This window comes from Phoenix dactylifera, chromosome 2, assembly GCF_051530095.1.
Source record: "Phoenix dactylifera cultivar Ajwa chromosome 2, Ajwa_hap1_PhDact_Kaust_v1.1, whole genome shotgun sequence".
In the NCBI taxonomy this organism is placed as follows: Eukaryota; Viridiplantae; Streptophyta; class Magnoliopsida; order Arecales; family Arecaceae; genus Phoenix; species Phoenix dactylifera.
Genome location: NC_143191.1, coordinates 49533178 through 49549101, shown reverse-complemented (window position 1 = coordinate 49549101; position 15924 = coordinate 49533178). Strand labels below are relative to the sequence as shown.

Below are 15924 nucleotides of genomic sequence, written 5' to 3'. Positions count from 1 at the left end.
ACCGAACCCAACCCAATGCATTAACGTCCAAGATTCAAAAAAAAAAAAAAAAACAAAAAAAAAAACAAAAACAAAAACAAAAACAAAAAACAAAACACACTGCTCATTATATATTTAGAAGAAAAATTATTAATGGTATGGATAACAAGTGGAAGGAATTAGAAAAGGATTTTATTATTGAATGTTGCTAATTAATGTTGTCTCCAAAAACATGATTCAACCATATGCAAACCTACGACCTGCGAATAAATAAATTAATATGTAACCAGCCTCATGGATTTATTTTAATTGGCTTGGATTATGCTTAGTTATTTAATTTTTGAGCGATTTTAGTCACACTAATGACAAAGGCTGGCTCGAGAAATGGATGCATGAGTTAGTGCACATAAGCAAAGAATTTTCGTGACTTAGGTTATGAAAGCATTAAATAATACTTGCTAGTGAGTAAAAGATAACTCAAGATGTATATTGTAATGTTGGACACTAATAGGATCCAACAAGACCTTTCCAACCCAGAAGGTAATTGAGAATAGTTTTTTAAAAAAAAAATAAAATATATATATATATATATATATATATATATATATATATATATATTTATGCAAGTCCTAGCTGATTTCAACATTTAGTTCAGATTAATACAAGAAAGACCTGGGTATGCAAGTCTTAGGGACATTCCTAGTTCAGACTTGAGCAAGAACTGATCCACATAAAACTTGTCATCATTCTGTGAGCTAATTCATGGTTTACATAAGCTAGCTCTGTGCAGCTAGGGTAACAAGATGAAGCTGACTTTGAAGATGAATGTTTTGTAATTCTACTTGAATTCATCTTGTGTGCTTGATAACTTTATGAGTGCAATTCAACTGTGACGTAGTTGTTCTGCAGTGTCATGCAGGTTATGTTAATTAGACTAAGCAAATCAAGTGGTAGTGCATCAGTGCATGTCCGAGATGGCTTAAACCCACAGTGTTTACAAGAGGTGAGGGGTTCAAGAATTTGGTATGAATTGGCATCTGTAGGATTGCTTGTGCATAGAGAAAATGATGCTAGTTCCCAGTTTTTGTACATAGCCCTTGTGACCACTTGTCAAAGGAGGGCCAGCCACTGTTGTGGATCCCAGTTATTATGCCATCCATCTGAGCTTTAGGTGCAAGCCAAGTCCAGTATCAGCTAATGACTTATTCTAGCTGAGTGATCTGGAATAGTTGTATCCCTCAAGTTACATAGGCTGAGAATTACTGAAAAGCTAGAGTTGAATGGAATTGAAATTGATGGCATGGCTGGGATCGGAATAAATTATCAGAATGCGAATAACTGCCGAAGAACAAAATTTTGTTCCAAGCAACATCTGGAATACCAATGAGCATGCACCAGGTGTTGAGATAATACAGCCTCAGAAAGATAAAGACAGCCAAATGATGGTGATGACCTTCCTAGTCACCAAGTTTGGCTTGTGCAACGACACACTTGATATATGTCAAGTTCAAATTTTCTCCAAGCTTAAGAGGTAACAAGAAAACCAATGATGTGATCTGAAATTGAGGAAAATTAGGCAGATCAAGCAGCCTACCCAGCACACTGGATGCTGCAACAAAGGCAAATGAAAGCAGACAAGATAGAGAAGCAGAAGATGATTGCATGTTTCCTGTGCTTACATATCAAGCATGACAAATCTACAAGAAGACAGTAATATCTGAAAAGATTGAATAGTTAGTTCATGAATTAGCATTAAAAGACACCACATCGGCATTACAATCTCAGAATCTAAATTTCAGTGCATGATCAAATAGCCACATCTGGCAGCAATTAGTGTGAAACAGGAAGATAGATCCTGAAGAACATAAGTCAATGTGGCCTAGTGGGGAAACCTTTTTCCAGGAACATGCTTCTCCTTACAAGGCAGATTGATCCATTGATAATTCAATAAAATGAAATCATTTTTTTAATGTTCTAGTGGAGTTCCGCAGCAGCAGCATTGCATCTCCCACCACCCAAGATAAGTTGCTGTAGGGCTCCTAAAGATAAACTAAATAAATAGCTACCCGTAGGACCTCGAGATTAATGCCACAAGCTGGTGCAGAAGCCTTTCCGTATGACCGGCTTCTCCTTATTACATATACCATCCATGAAAGCATCAACCAGCTGAGCAACCAGACTGGCAGGTTCATCTATCAGAACATCAATGAATGCACTCACCACCCTTCTTTCTTGAGCAGTCGCTTTCAAACTGAACCATGTGAGGAATTTCACACGGAACTCCTTCTCCATGTACCCCTCGCATTCCAACCATCTGATTACCTTTACACAGTACTCATACACCCTCTCTGCAGACTCCTTGCTGGCAGAATCTGGCGTACTGTTAAGCCTGTTGGATTTGCAAGGCATTTCCAAGGGAACAGAATTGGAGCTGACAAAAGGTACAGTCTCTGAAAATGGTTGCAGATGTCTGTCATTGTTGTCACTCGTGCCCTCAGATGGGAGAACCTTAGGATGGTTACTATGGTTGCACTTAGGGAGTTTTGAAGCCCGGTTGTTATCACTTGAGTTTGTTGAACCCTTCTGTGAATGTGCTTGAATGATCGCAGGCGGCTCACCCATGTCCTGTTCCTTTTTCAGATCCGAAATAAGATCATCATGAATATAAGTGCTCTCTGAGTTATGAGTGGAGGATTGGCCACTGTTTCCATTAAGGTTCTGTGTCACACACTCGGCCTCCCACTTTCCGAATTCCTTTGTGCTGCTGAAAGGAGACACCTTGAAAGAATATTCGGTTGAAGGGCTAAGTCCTGATATCATGATCTTTGTATCTGGCCTCAGGATAAGGCATGTGGGTTCTTCTGGATAGTCCATGATTTCACATTTTCGATGCCACAGTGTGCAGCCTATGATATTTTCTTCAAACATATTGTCTCTGGAATGAAGGGAAACAACTACAGAAAATGGAGAGATGTCTTCAAAATGGATTTGGAAAGCCTGGGAATGTGTGCTGACTGATCCTATGAATAAATGAGCAGTAGTAGAATGAGCCCATTGGAATCTGAGTTTAAACTTGGAACTTGGAAGGATCTCAAGGTTTTGGAGGGACAATAGTTACCTGGGGCTTTTATTTCTGTATCAGCCAAGTAGTCTGTTGAGCTAGAAAGCATGGAATCTGCTGCTTCCACTGCAGAAACACATAGTTTCTGAACCTCTGTGCCACAATTAAGACGGTTGACGATGCCTCTCGCCATCACTGCAGAAACTTTATCTAGTGGCCCAACTTCTTTCTTGAGTTTCTTGACAGCTGTATTCACAATATTTTGCATATCTTTATAATGCTCAGTTCCTTTAAGCATTTTGTGGCTCAAAGATAATCGATCACATAACACATCAACTCTCCTAGCATCCTTGGCAATTAACAGTTGTTTTCTCCAGCTTCTGTGGAAAGTGAGATGCAAAATAATGCCTATAAATTATATCATGAACATCTTCAAGATGATAAATAAAACTACATAATTTCCTTACCATCGTATGTGCATCTTTATTATTTAAAAAATATTTAGTGGAAAAAAAACAAACATTAGAAAAGTAACCTCATACATATTAAAGAAAAGACCAGCCTAGGCATTACCATGGAATTATTCTCCCAAGCAGTGGTACAGTTAGCGCCAGGAAGACCTTTTTACAATCAGAGTTCAAGATGACAAGCAGCTTAGAAGAGAATGTACTTTTTAAAAAAAATTGGACAGATTGCTTTGAAATTAATACAGTTACAATTGCCCACCAATACTGGTGTTTAAGTGCTAAGATTTTATAGTTATATGGGTTAAATTGAGGGGTACTACTAAAAAGTCATGAACTGTAACAAGAAATAAAATAGTCAAAATTCATAGTTTATGACATCTTGCATCTTACACATACAAAACTGCATTAAAGACAGATTCCAAGATAATCACTTTTTCATATAAATTATTCATGAGAAAACAAAATATAATTCTCATAGGCATTTTAATCATTAGTCCCCTACATAAGAAAATTAAATGGATGTTTAATTGTTTGGTAAAACAAGACTAATTTAAACAATTATATCCCAGTTCAATTAATAAAATTTATATCATCAAGTAGTATTTCATCTTTCTTAAACATCAATTCATTTTAAGGAAAACTACAGAGACACCCCTTAACTTCGGGCCAGTTACACTTCAACCCCAAATTTTCAAAAAGTTTCAACTAGCCACCAAAACATAATTTTTGTTGCGATGTGGTCCATCCATCTATCTCCATTACAAATCGTTATCACGTGATAGTCACGTGATAACAAAACATCCGTAAAATTCCAAAAAACGCCCTTCCCACTAACTTCGTAGGGGGCTCTTGTTTTGGCAGAAATTGAAGGAAAAAGGAAGATGATTGGAAAAAAAAATAAAAGAAAAAAATCAAGGTGATCCACTGGGATCACCAATTTGTTGCTTTGAGATTTGTGTAGGCAGATGAATAATAGAGTATGGAGCGCTTTGAGATTTGTGTGGATGGATAAACGCTAGAGGATGATCGCTTTGAGATCTGTGGGTGGATGAATAATAGAAGATCGAGCACTTTGAGACTTGTGTAGGCATATGAACGATAGAAGATGAAGAGCTTTGAGATCTATGAGGTGAGCAATCCGATACAGAGGAGGTAGGGATCAGCAGAACAGGTGAGGATCGGTGGCGGGTGGATCAGACTCATCAAACTAAGGCCCCGATGCAGGTTAGGTGCCCTCCGGCCATGCTCGAATAGATGAACAGAGGCACGGTGTCCCCCCCCCTTCGGCTAACGACCTCATCGACATGGTGCCCTCAACCCTCAGCCCCGGCCCTTGACCTCACCAAATTGGGGCACCGACCCTCGAAGTAGAGAAGCGACGCCCTTAGGTGGAGGAGAAAATTGGAATAAGAAAAAAGGTAGGAGTGGGCATGGATCTCATTGTCGTTGGACTCGCCAGCAGCTCTCGTCATTGACGCTTGATCTCACCAATGGACTCTCCGGTGCCACGAATCTCATTGTCGTTGGAGGCCTCGGTCTCGCCAAAGGAGAAGGTGACATGAGCGTGGAGGAGATGACCCACATTGAGATTTGTGCATAAACTCGCTTTGACATAGACACGATATCAAGTGCATAAACATGCTTTGAGATATGTGCCGATGGAAGATCGAAGAAGTGTAGAGCACTTTGAGATCCATGGGGTAAGTTATCGAATGGTGGTTTTCTGAGAAGGACAATTAATCTTCTTTCGCGTGAAAGCCACGATCTAGCCTCTTTGAATCAAGGGTATTTTGTCCTTTTACTTGCTCTGTTAATGGTGTCAGGATTCAAATGGGTGACTAGGCCACTTTGCAATGAAAATTATGATTTTGTGGCTAATTGAAACTTTTTAAAAATTGTGGATCGAAGTGTACCTAGTCCAAAGTTGAAGCGGTGTTTCTGTAATTTTTTCTTCTTTTTATTATGCAACTACATGGTATCAATGATGAGTAAAGCAGATTGAAAGATAGCAGTTGAAGAAGCATTTGAAACAAAACAAACATAAAACAGTTGCATAAATAAGAAATCTTTTTTTCCCTTGAACCTTCAAACAGAATTTTAAGGTCCCTTCTCAGAAGGCCATTTTAAAAGTACATCAAACATGATGAAAACACTTCATATGATTCTACTTGCAAAACCCTAAATCAGTTCCATGCATAATTCCTCTTATGTGCTTATTTCAAGTTCTGTCCTTCCTAGTACCACCACAAATCTTGACTGAAATCTCGCCTCTGTCAATTGCCCTTTCACTGCTTATAATTTTATCCAAAGGGATCAAAATCTGAAATAGATTTCTCTATTCAAAACTCTTATAAAGCATTTAAAATTTACCTGTGCAGAAGTGCGTTCAGAAACATAAGTCTTCAGATTCACATACATTAGATTTCATACACACACACACACATATATACATATATACGTATGTATGTATGTATATTCCATATATATATATATGTATGTGTGTGTATACATATATATGTATATATTGTTCAAAAAGAACTAAAAAAGAAAACATATAGGAAATCAGTATAAAATAGAGTTCGTTCGAAATAAGGAATATGCAGTACACCATAAGAAACTCTTGGAATATGGAAATGACATGCTGCCATATAAAATTGATATCAATATGATTATACAGTGTGCCATCATACAGTACACAAGATGCAAGCCCTCTAATTACATAGTGAAGAAAGGCTCTTGCTCGAATGCGTGACTGCAGAGCGCCTATCGCTCTGGCACGGCACTCTAAAATGCATGTTGGGGTGGGTCAGCAAGAAGACTGCGACTAGGGAGACAAATAATGGAATTGATACAGAAGATGCAAGTTTTAATAATCAATTAATTGTATGCTTCTGATCATACGATATTTGTATCCGGTAAAATGTTAATAGGTTTTTAAAGTTATAAACTTGCTAACCAACAATTTGCACACATGTTCTATACTTAAAGCGATAAATTTCAGAATGCACAAAAACTTAGAAACAAAAAACTATATATATGTCTCTCTCTCTCTCTCTCTCTCTGCGTGTGCACATACATGTGGGGCTGTGCATGGCATGCAGGTGAGGTGCATGCAGGTAGATGGGGGCATGAGTGTATGTGTTCAGCTGCTGGGTTGGGTGCGTATCCATGGACATGCGCACAGATGGGGGAGTGGGGCACACGTGTGCATGTATGAGGGATCACCACTTAGCAAAAAATAGCAGTTAGAAAAAGAGCATGAAAGAAAAAAGCAAACTACATGAGCAAAGTAAAAAACAAATTAAATATACCCATACTCAATATAACTTTTCCTACTGAGTGTAGATAGTCTTCAATAAGACCACAAATAGAAACAAATATTGCATTATTAATTTGTGTGCATACGTTCTACAGGGACGCATTTAAGCACTATGTTTACAAAGAACAAATGGTCCAATCCCTCAGAATGTGCTCTGAATACAAGATAAGGGACATTGTCTTCCCTTTTCTTTTAAAAGGTAAACTAAATTCCCCTTTTGAATTATAGTTACAAATTATCTTACTTATTATCTACTTTTCTCCCCATTATATCTGCTCATGCAGTAATTAACCATACTGGGAGACCAATGATCAAGGAATATAATCACATAAAAAATTCAATGTACTTGTCAAAAGTGAATAGAATAGTTATTTACCCTATGAGCCAATTGACTTTTCCACAGAAAACACAATAAAAACTGCCATCCAACTTTGGATAACACCCATTCTTCAAAATTCCAGCCGTCTCATGCTTAAGAGCACATTTCAGGTGGCAGGACATACCGCATGAATTACTCAGGTAAGGAGGATCAGAATTGCAAACCAACCATAGACTAGGGTCCTTGTTCTCATCATAGCAATGACAGATGCAGCAGGAACACCGCTTACAGTATCCATCTTCTAAGCTCAGAGTGGCTCGACAGGCAAGATTTTGACAGATCAAGGTGTCAACTTGCTCCTCTTTTCTTTTCAAGGGATCATGACTTGTATCAGTTTCAAACTGCAGTGGTGGTTCTTTTTTCCTCTTCTTTAATCCATTAGGATTGTTTGGTGTGGCTGATGAGATGCTTTTTTTGTCATCATTCCTTTTTCCATTCTTCTGGGAAACCAGCCTAAGCAGATGTTCGATCATTTTAGGTTTTGTGACCCCAGTATATTTCCTCTCCTTGCCCATTTCAGCACAGATGAGTTGAAGAAGCTCTCTACGACTCCAAGACTGAAGAATTTCAGGAGCATTGTCTGCCCACTTTGAAATTTCATGCACTAACTCTCTCTTCTCCTCTAAACTCAACTTGCTGCATTTTGCAGGATCAATCACAAAACCTGCAAGAATTGAAGGAGCATGAGTCCCAGGAAAAAAAATAAATTGCATTCCATAAAATTATATGGGAAGTGATAATATCAGTAAATGTTATTCTTAATTTCATAATCTGGTATCCAGAAAAGTAGTTAGCAAAACTTTATGGCAATGAGGTATCAGAAGAACCAACTAGGAATTGTTTATGGCAGACTACAAATTGGAAGGAGAACAACCAACAAAATGCAGCAAGTACTAACAAGATGAAAGAGATATCACAGTTTAAGAAGATATACTAAAATATTTATGTACCAACAATTTGTAAGGAGGGGAAATTGTAACAATATGACAGAGAAACAGTGCTGAAATCTTTATTATAAGACAGACAGCTCAAACCTATGTCAGCAAAAGTAAAGAATGAACGTGAGGTTCAAGATTTTCAACTACCAAGTTGAATTAGAAAGTGATGTGAAGAAACCGCATGCAAGGTTGTCATGATAGATGACAGGGAATATTCTAGCGGATTATGATTAGGAAGAGAACATATTCTAACTATTATGCCTCTTGGTTGGTGGCAAATGACTCATCCATTATTTCACAAATAAAAAGGTGAATTGATTAACTGATGAAACAGATGCAGCATCCTAGGCATCTAGTTACCCGATAATTGAGAAAGGAAAAGGGTGTAAAACACATCAAGATCTAGAACACATGAATGGACCTTAATTTTGGAACAGTCCAAGGGCATCAAAGACATGCTAGTGGGCAAGCAAATAATAAGAAAGCAGTCGAAAAAGAAAAATATCTCACAATTAACACCTAACGTATCTCACAGCACTCATAGTTGGTTTGATAGAAAAATCCCTGGGATCAGGCAGGACAATGCAATCTTGTAGACAAAGTTCAATAGGTCTGCACAAAGTTATTCACCAGAGCTCTCTGACTATATTTCTCAAGCCAATGTGAAGGGGCCAATCTGATCCCATATATACTTAGGTTAAGACTTGAAGCAAGCTTAGGATGAGAGACAATGAAATATAAACATCTTATATCAATCCCAGTAAAAGACTGTTATGGGGATCGACGGAGTAAAGAAATAGTAAGGAAGAGCGAATAGTGCTCATTTTGGCTCTTAAAACAAAGATCTCATAAGAAACAAGCTTCTAGAGGAAAAAGAGTTTTATTTCTCTATTTGATCATGTAGAACATATTTGCATGCAACATTTGATCATGAGTAAAACTTAATCCCAACCACAAGTCTCCTCAGATTGTAGTGAATGCACCAATACTAGCCTCCTGTCACTAAAGAATATTCTTTGCCTCTCACATACTTTGCAGCTTTCGATAAAAAAAAAAAAAAGTTAATGGAGGATCGGTTGGTCAGTTGCCTAAGGTAGTCAGAAATTTTTGATAAGTAGGAGACTGTCAACCTGAGAGCCCATAAGAAAATCTGAAACCATAAAAAGAACATTTATGAACGCATCAGCACAATGGTGCGTAGTTTAGACCTGATAAATGCAGCCTCAAAAGAATAGAAGATTCTAAAAGGTGAATATGAGGAAAATGGTCATCAGCAGAAAAGTACAATAGACAACATCCCAGGTAGAAAAGAAAAGAAAGATCACAAAAGATGAGATTACTTGACAGTAAGAGGAAGAAGGTTGGGTGAAAAAGAAGGAAATTCATTAGTTGGTGCTCCAATAAGGTGATTTCAACCAAGACTCCTGCTTACCTCATAGTATGATACTAGACCATATTATCTTCACTGCTAGCCATATATTTAATTTTTCTACATGTGGAAAGATGAAATAGATACAACCAAAACCTGAATTTCTAAGAAAAGGTAGGAATACTGTGTTGGAAAATTCTTCAGTAACTTTGGAATGTGAGCAGCTGATGATGTAAACCATGATTAGATAAGAGTTCAGGGCAAAACAAGAAATCTCATGGATAAGGCAATGCTTGCTCTCAGCAAATCTACAGACGTAAATAAGAAAATGACCATGGTGGCAAAACTCTAAAGATCAAGGAAATTTGAAGTAAATGAGCCTATCATATAAAGCATGAGAAATCATCAATACTATACCATCATTTTAGGAAGGAGTAGGAGAGATGTAAGCATTGGAGTTAACTAGCAAAGAGCATATGCAACACCAAAATTTTATACATTAAATAGTTTTAAAAAAAGAAAGAATGGATCCTCATTCCTCACACTAAAACAAGTAAACTGCTATCCTATAAGAAGTAATAAACTTTTAGACAGAGATCAGATGTGACAATAGCCGAAGTCTTCATTTGCTTTCCTATGATGCACGGACAAATGAGCCAGATGAATGGAAAATCCTAATATTTTTATCTATCCATGAAAAGAAAAATCAAGAACAATGAATGACCTAACTCTTGAACAATCAGGATGGTGATGGAGAAAGAAAGATGGATTTGGAAATAAAGTCATTATATGTGCATATGTGTGTATTTATGTGTTTGTGTGCATACACAGATGTATATGCAAATATTTAGATACATATGTACATGGATATGTATGTAGAAGAATATATACTATATACATATGCATATATTGAGGATTCAAATCTCAAGGATCAGTACCATATCGGATGGTCTAAGAGTATATATATAGGTCCATGTATATATACATACAAGAACATATACATACATATCAAGGATTCAAATCTCGAAGAACACTACCATATCAGATGGTATGACTCTACAGTATAATCCTCAATACAAGGGCAGCATACCTCAATACAAATGAGCAAAAAAAAATGCAAAAGAAAAAAAAATTGTACCAAGCCATAATGGATCAGGACGTGGTTGGTCCACTTCAATACAGTGGAATAAGAACCTAGCTTGTGCAATACCAATGTGGATCAGTCCTGGCTTATTGGCGGTATAGTACATGCTATCAATATGGGGCCTGTAAGCATGAGATTAACACCCTTGCTGCATATAAATACACATGCACACACACAAACACATGCAAATACATATATGTATGTATGCGTATATGTGTTTTGTGTAGATGAACATATGTATAAGCATGTACATTTATATGTATGCATGTATGCATGCAAGCATGCATGTAGATTCATATGTATGCAATGCATACACACAAACACATGTAAATGCATATATGTATGAATGCGTATATGCTTTGTATATATGAACATATGTATAACAATGTAAACTTATACATACGTATGTATGCATGCAAGAATGCATGTACATTTATACGTATGCATGCATACATGCTTGCATCCATGTGTGTATAATATCGATAATGTATTCATGATGTTACTAACACAAGCAAACACAACACCTAAATAATTTCAGCCACACAGAAATCCACAATTACACACATACACAATGCATTAGGAAACAAACAGCACACAATCATCACAGAACACAATGAATTCAGCTGCCCGCAATCACATACACAACACTCAGTCACAAATGTAACCCCCCCCCCCCCTGCGCCCTTTTTTTTTGTGCCTCAGCATCTCAATAAGGCATGTGTAAGGCACTTTCTTTAAGCACCTCGACAGAGTTGCCTTGCCCTGAAACAGGCAAGGCACTGAGGTTGCGCCTAGATATGCATAGCATCTTAGAACACCTGTTTTTTCGGATGTCTCCTTGAGGGATTTCAGAAGGTAAAAAGTTTTATAGAATGGGGACTTAAATATATGTCCAAGCAAAGATCTTTCCATGTTAATTTTCCAATAGGTCAGCTATCGTATTGAGGTTATTCCTTCATAATAAATGCCACTTAACCCAACAAAGTCAAATGACTCCCACCAACAAATTCCCATGCAAGAAGCAGAAGGCCCTCTAATGGATTTTTCATTGACTTGATCCCAACGAAAATATATAATCAAATAATAATAAAATTGAAAAAGAAAAAATAAGACACAAAAAAACAGAGGCTTCTTTTCCAACTAAAAAAATGAGCATAGGGGATAATACTGCAAGAATCCAAAGAAAGAGTTCCCTTCACTAGTTTACAGCCTATGCAGAGAGTTAAAGAAGATGAACAAGCGAAAAAAAATTGGCACTATAAGAAAATCAAGTCTAGGAATGAAGAAATGACTGTGAGATAATCAAGTCTAGGAATGAAGAAATGACAAGGCTTGCAACTTTAAAGGCAAAGGAAGAAGACATAAGCACTCCCGTATAGAAAAATAGAAATGAAGATTAAGATGTTTCATGTAATATACACAACTAAGGTGATGACCACTTTCAACGAGTTTTCTTGAATATTAAATGCACTTCACAATAATTATATTTTGTAATGATGATTTGCTAATTTGTTTAGAAATAAGCATCCGCCATTTTTTTTGAAACATTAACAACACGCAATGGATTCAACTTCAATTGAAAAACAAATTTAGGACACAAAAGGCAAGGTTAAATGCAAAACATGTAATAGTAAACCATCTGTGGCAATGACGTACAGAAAACAACATTGATGGCTGAACAATGATAGTAGCAATAAAGGCATATTAGGAGAATAGGCAGTTGAGCCTAAATATATCAGGAGAAGCAAATATGGTTGCTTTAGCAGAGTTCAAGATGTAGTTGTAGCACACAGGTTGTCAGAGGACTGCACATCACCTAGGAGAAAGGCAAGCACTTAGGCAAACACCTAAACTAATTGTGCTAAAAATAAAATGAACTTATTAAAACATGAAATATTTAACATTAACTAGAAACATATAAAGAAATTAGAAGAAAATAAAAGATAAAGTGTAAATTGCAGGAACACTTTCTCATGTACCTGAAGACACAGTTAACATGACATGTTAACAAGCAAAATTGCAACTTTTCCTCCAGCAATACAAAAACAAAATTGATCTTCCAAAAAAGGTGTTCAATAATTCAAGTCAATGCAACAAGCCAGTCTACCAGATAGTAGAATTAGCACAATGATCGAAAGAAAACTAATCAAAAATTAATGAAACTTGTATGTTGTGGCTAAATGAAGTGTTAGAGCACCATTCAAAAAGATGGTGGAGGTTATCATCTGCTCAGAAGGCTTATCTAACACTCCAACAGGTGAACTATTACCTCCATCCGGATTCATGATTCTTAGTCTATTTTACATCAAGATGTTAGGTCAATATGTCACTTTGTCCTTAATTAGGTACAGATAGAAACAAATTTGCCATTTTGATACATAATATTGATCAGTTCAAATTAAGGCCTTTCTTTGAGAAAGAATCAAGATTGATTTACTGATTTTAGTGAATAGAGCATGTTTAGTTAAAGTGGAGACAAAAATTTCCTTTTCTAGTAAACTGTTAATTTCATCAAATTACCTTTTATCTTAGAGTTTATACAAATAATGTGTAAGTATCATCAAAAATGCATTACAATGTTGTTAAGAAAACTATACCAGCTGCTCATTGGAAATATAGCTTTATCCAACTTCTGTTTCTGTGAAAGTTTTACAGCCAGTGGAATGGCATATGTAGCAGAAACCAATTTACTACAATGGTTTCTAACTACTTTTCTAAATCTCAAATACCCTGGAACTCCCAATTCACTCTCTTTGATCGTCCGGGTAACAGACGTCACTTCAATATACTACCAGGTAATAGAAGTTATGCGGGATCTCGATCATCCACCATAGGAAAATAAAGGTCCTACCTTAGAATTTTGTCCCATTGATTCAAAACTCAGCTTTCTCAGGTGTACACTAGACCAAGCTCATTGCATACAAGAAAAGCATATTTCCAAGCATAAATATGTGTGGGTATATATAAACATATACTTCCATCTGACAGTTGTCAAGACAGGATCTTGATCATCCACCACAAAGAGCCATTTAAAATCTTGTCCTATCCATTCAATGCCAGCTCTTCTTAGATACCCATAATATTGTAAAATATTTCCACCAATATGCTCTTCAGCAATGCAAATTTTAAGATTAAAAATCCCAAATTTAACCTCCCATAAACTACCCATATCCATGCCAACCCATCCATTCACCCACTTAGACGTCACCACATTAAATTCAACACATTCCTCTTTGCATGACTATGGAACATAAAGAACTCTCATACGCAGCCATAACCAACAAAACATATTTCTTGCAAATCCAAGAACATAGCCTCCCAATCTAGCTAAGAAGCTTTAAATACTTAATTTACTGAAATATTTTTTTTTTTCCATAAGGTTTTGATTTTTGATACATTCTTTCAAATCACCTTTCCATCTAGCATTTGGAGATATTCAGACAGAGGAAGCCGACTGGTATCATTTATTATCCTCCTCTTCTAACATCTAGAATTTCATAGAACCCTCAACTAGTGATTTTTCTCTGGATAATCTCAACGACGTGTGTATTGACTCTTCATCAGATCCAAAAAAGCCAAAGTTCTAAGACCTGAGTTTCAAAACATGAAAAGAGCATTGTCATGTTTGAGAATTTCTCATGCAGATCCACCAGCAGTGTTGGAATTTTATGTCTACCTACAAAGGACTGACAGGCAGGCTTATTCTTTTATTTCCCAAGCAATCTTCAACACAACTTTATAAACAAAACTAGTACTCTTGAGAGTGGGGAATCATTTAAACCAAAACTACACACAAAAATGCAGATCCTCATGCCCCCATTAAAGAACAAGACACGAACTCCAAAATACATTACATGCATTACCCTGTTCAAAGGAAACAAAAATTGGCAAATAGTAACCATTCTTGACCAAAATGTACTAAAACCAGAAAGCACCACAAAAAGCACAAAGCCGCCTCTTTTATATCAAAACAAAGCAAACAAAAGCCGAAATGTACCATCTTTTCCGCAACAAAAATCATGCTTTGAAGTTAGGGAAATGTGCGGAAAATAAAGCAGAATGAAAGAATGTGGGAGAAAAATCAGCAGCATTGTCAACAGAAGAGAGGGGTTAGATGGGAACTGACCTGAGAAGATGGATTCCATGGCTGAAACCTTCCCTACCGGGTTTTCAATGAGGAGACCCACTGGAAAGGAGAGAGAAAGGGATACTCCTTTTGCTAGGCCTCAAAGCTTCATAGAATGGAGTGTTCCAAAAGACGAGAAAGAAGAAGGGTGGAGAAGGGAGGAGAGGAAGAGACTCCAAGAGCAGAAGGGTAGTAGCAAGAGAGAGAGCGAGGCCGAGGGGGGGTTGTTGCGTGAGGAGGGAGGGAAAAGGGAAGGAGAGGAGAGAGGAGAGAGAGAGAGAGAGAGAAGAAAGGGGTGCACAATTTGGTACATTAATTGGCCTTACTGAAAACGGCACGAGAGTGGGCTGGGATAAGGTGGGTTGATGCGAATCCATTGCCTTTCTTTCTTTCTCAAAGAGGCAGGTTTTTATGCCTCACAATAAATAATTAATTAATCAGCAGGGTCTAGAGAAAAAAAAAGAGAAATAAATAATTAAGGAACTAGGGTGAAATTTTTCTTTAAAAAATAAAACTAATAATTAATTAATTACCAGAAAAAAAAGTTAAAAAAATAATTAGAGATACCTAAAGTTTGGATGATTTATTCTTAGACCTCAAAAATTTTAAAAATATTAATTAATCACCAAAACTTCAAATCTGTTGCAATATGATCCGATTATCTATCTCCATTACAACATATTATGATATAAGGATCACTCGATAACCAAACTTTCATAAAATCTCAAAACTACACTTCTCATTATTTTAGAGCATGGGAATTTTATTTTAGCATGAATTAAAAGAAAGAGAGAATCAGAGTCACATAAATTGAATGCTTTGAGATTCGTACAAAAGATAAATGATAAAAGATGGATGCTTTGAGATCTCTGAAGACAGATGGATGACAAGGATATAGTGCTTTGAGATCCGTGTGGTAGATGAGTGATAAAAGATATAGTACTTTGAGATCTACCCAATCATATAGATAGCAAAGTATTACTCGTTTTTGAGATCCGTAGAAGTGGATAGATGACAAAGGATGTAATACCTTGAGATCTATGCAGAAAGACAGACGAGAGGTTGAAATGCTTCGAGATCCATACAAATGGATTGATGATATGCTTTAAGATCTATGCAGGTGAATGAATGATAAAGGATTG

The 15924-nt window shown here is 36.7% G+C and overlaps 1 protein-coding gene across 3 annotated transcripts; it reads right to left on the bottom strand.

Annotated features, from left to right (window-relative positions):
* Positions 1–1695: 1695 nt before the first annotated feature.
* On the bottom strand, positions 1696–15111 carry LOC103716201 (VIN3-like protein 2). 3 transcript variants are annotated; one of them, XM_008804111.5, is made up of 4 exons: positions 14783–15111; positions 7203–7869; positions 3098–3420; positions 1696–2999 (listed from the first exon to the last, which is right to left on the bottom strand). In XM_008804111.5, the coding sequence occupies exons 1-4, from the start codon at positions 14799–14801 to the stop codon at positions 2062–2064; spliced, it is 1947 nt and encodes a 648-aa protein (XP_008802333.3). In that variant the 5' UTR covers positions 14802–15111; the 3' UTR covers positions 1696–2061. The 3 variants fall into 3 exon arrangements, with proteins under 3 accessions (XP_008802333.3, XP_089785259.1, XP_089785260.1); XM_089929133.1 differs by lacking the exon at positions 14783–15111 and adding an exon at positions 10651–10768; XM_089929134.1 differs by lacking the exon at positions 14783–15111 and adding an exon at positions 10651–10768 and having other exon boundaries at positions 1696–2993.
* Positions 15112–15924: the final 813 nt, after the last annotated feature.

Coding starts and splice junctions, on each gene's coding strand:
- LOC103716201 (XM_089929133.1), bottom strand. CDS start 10,762: ATGTACTATACCGCCAATAAGCCAGGACTGATCCACATTGGTATTGCA. Junction 3,421..7,202: donor AAAGTCAATTGGCTCATAGG/GTAAATAACTAT, acceptor CACTTTCCACAG/AAGCTGGAGAAAACAACTGT. Junction 3,000..3,097: donor TACAGAAATAAAAGCCCCAG/GTAACTATTGTC, acceptor ATTTATTCATAG/GATCAGTCAGCACACATTCC.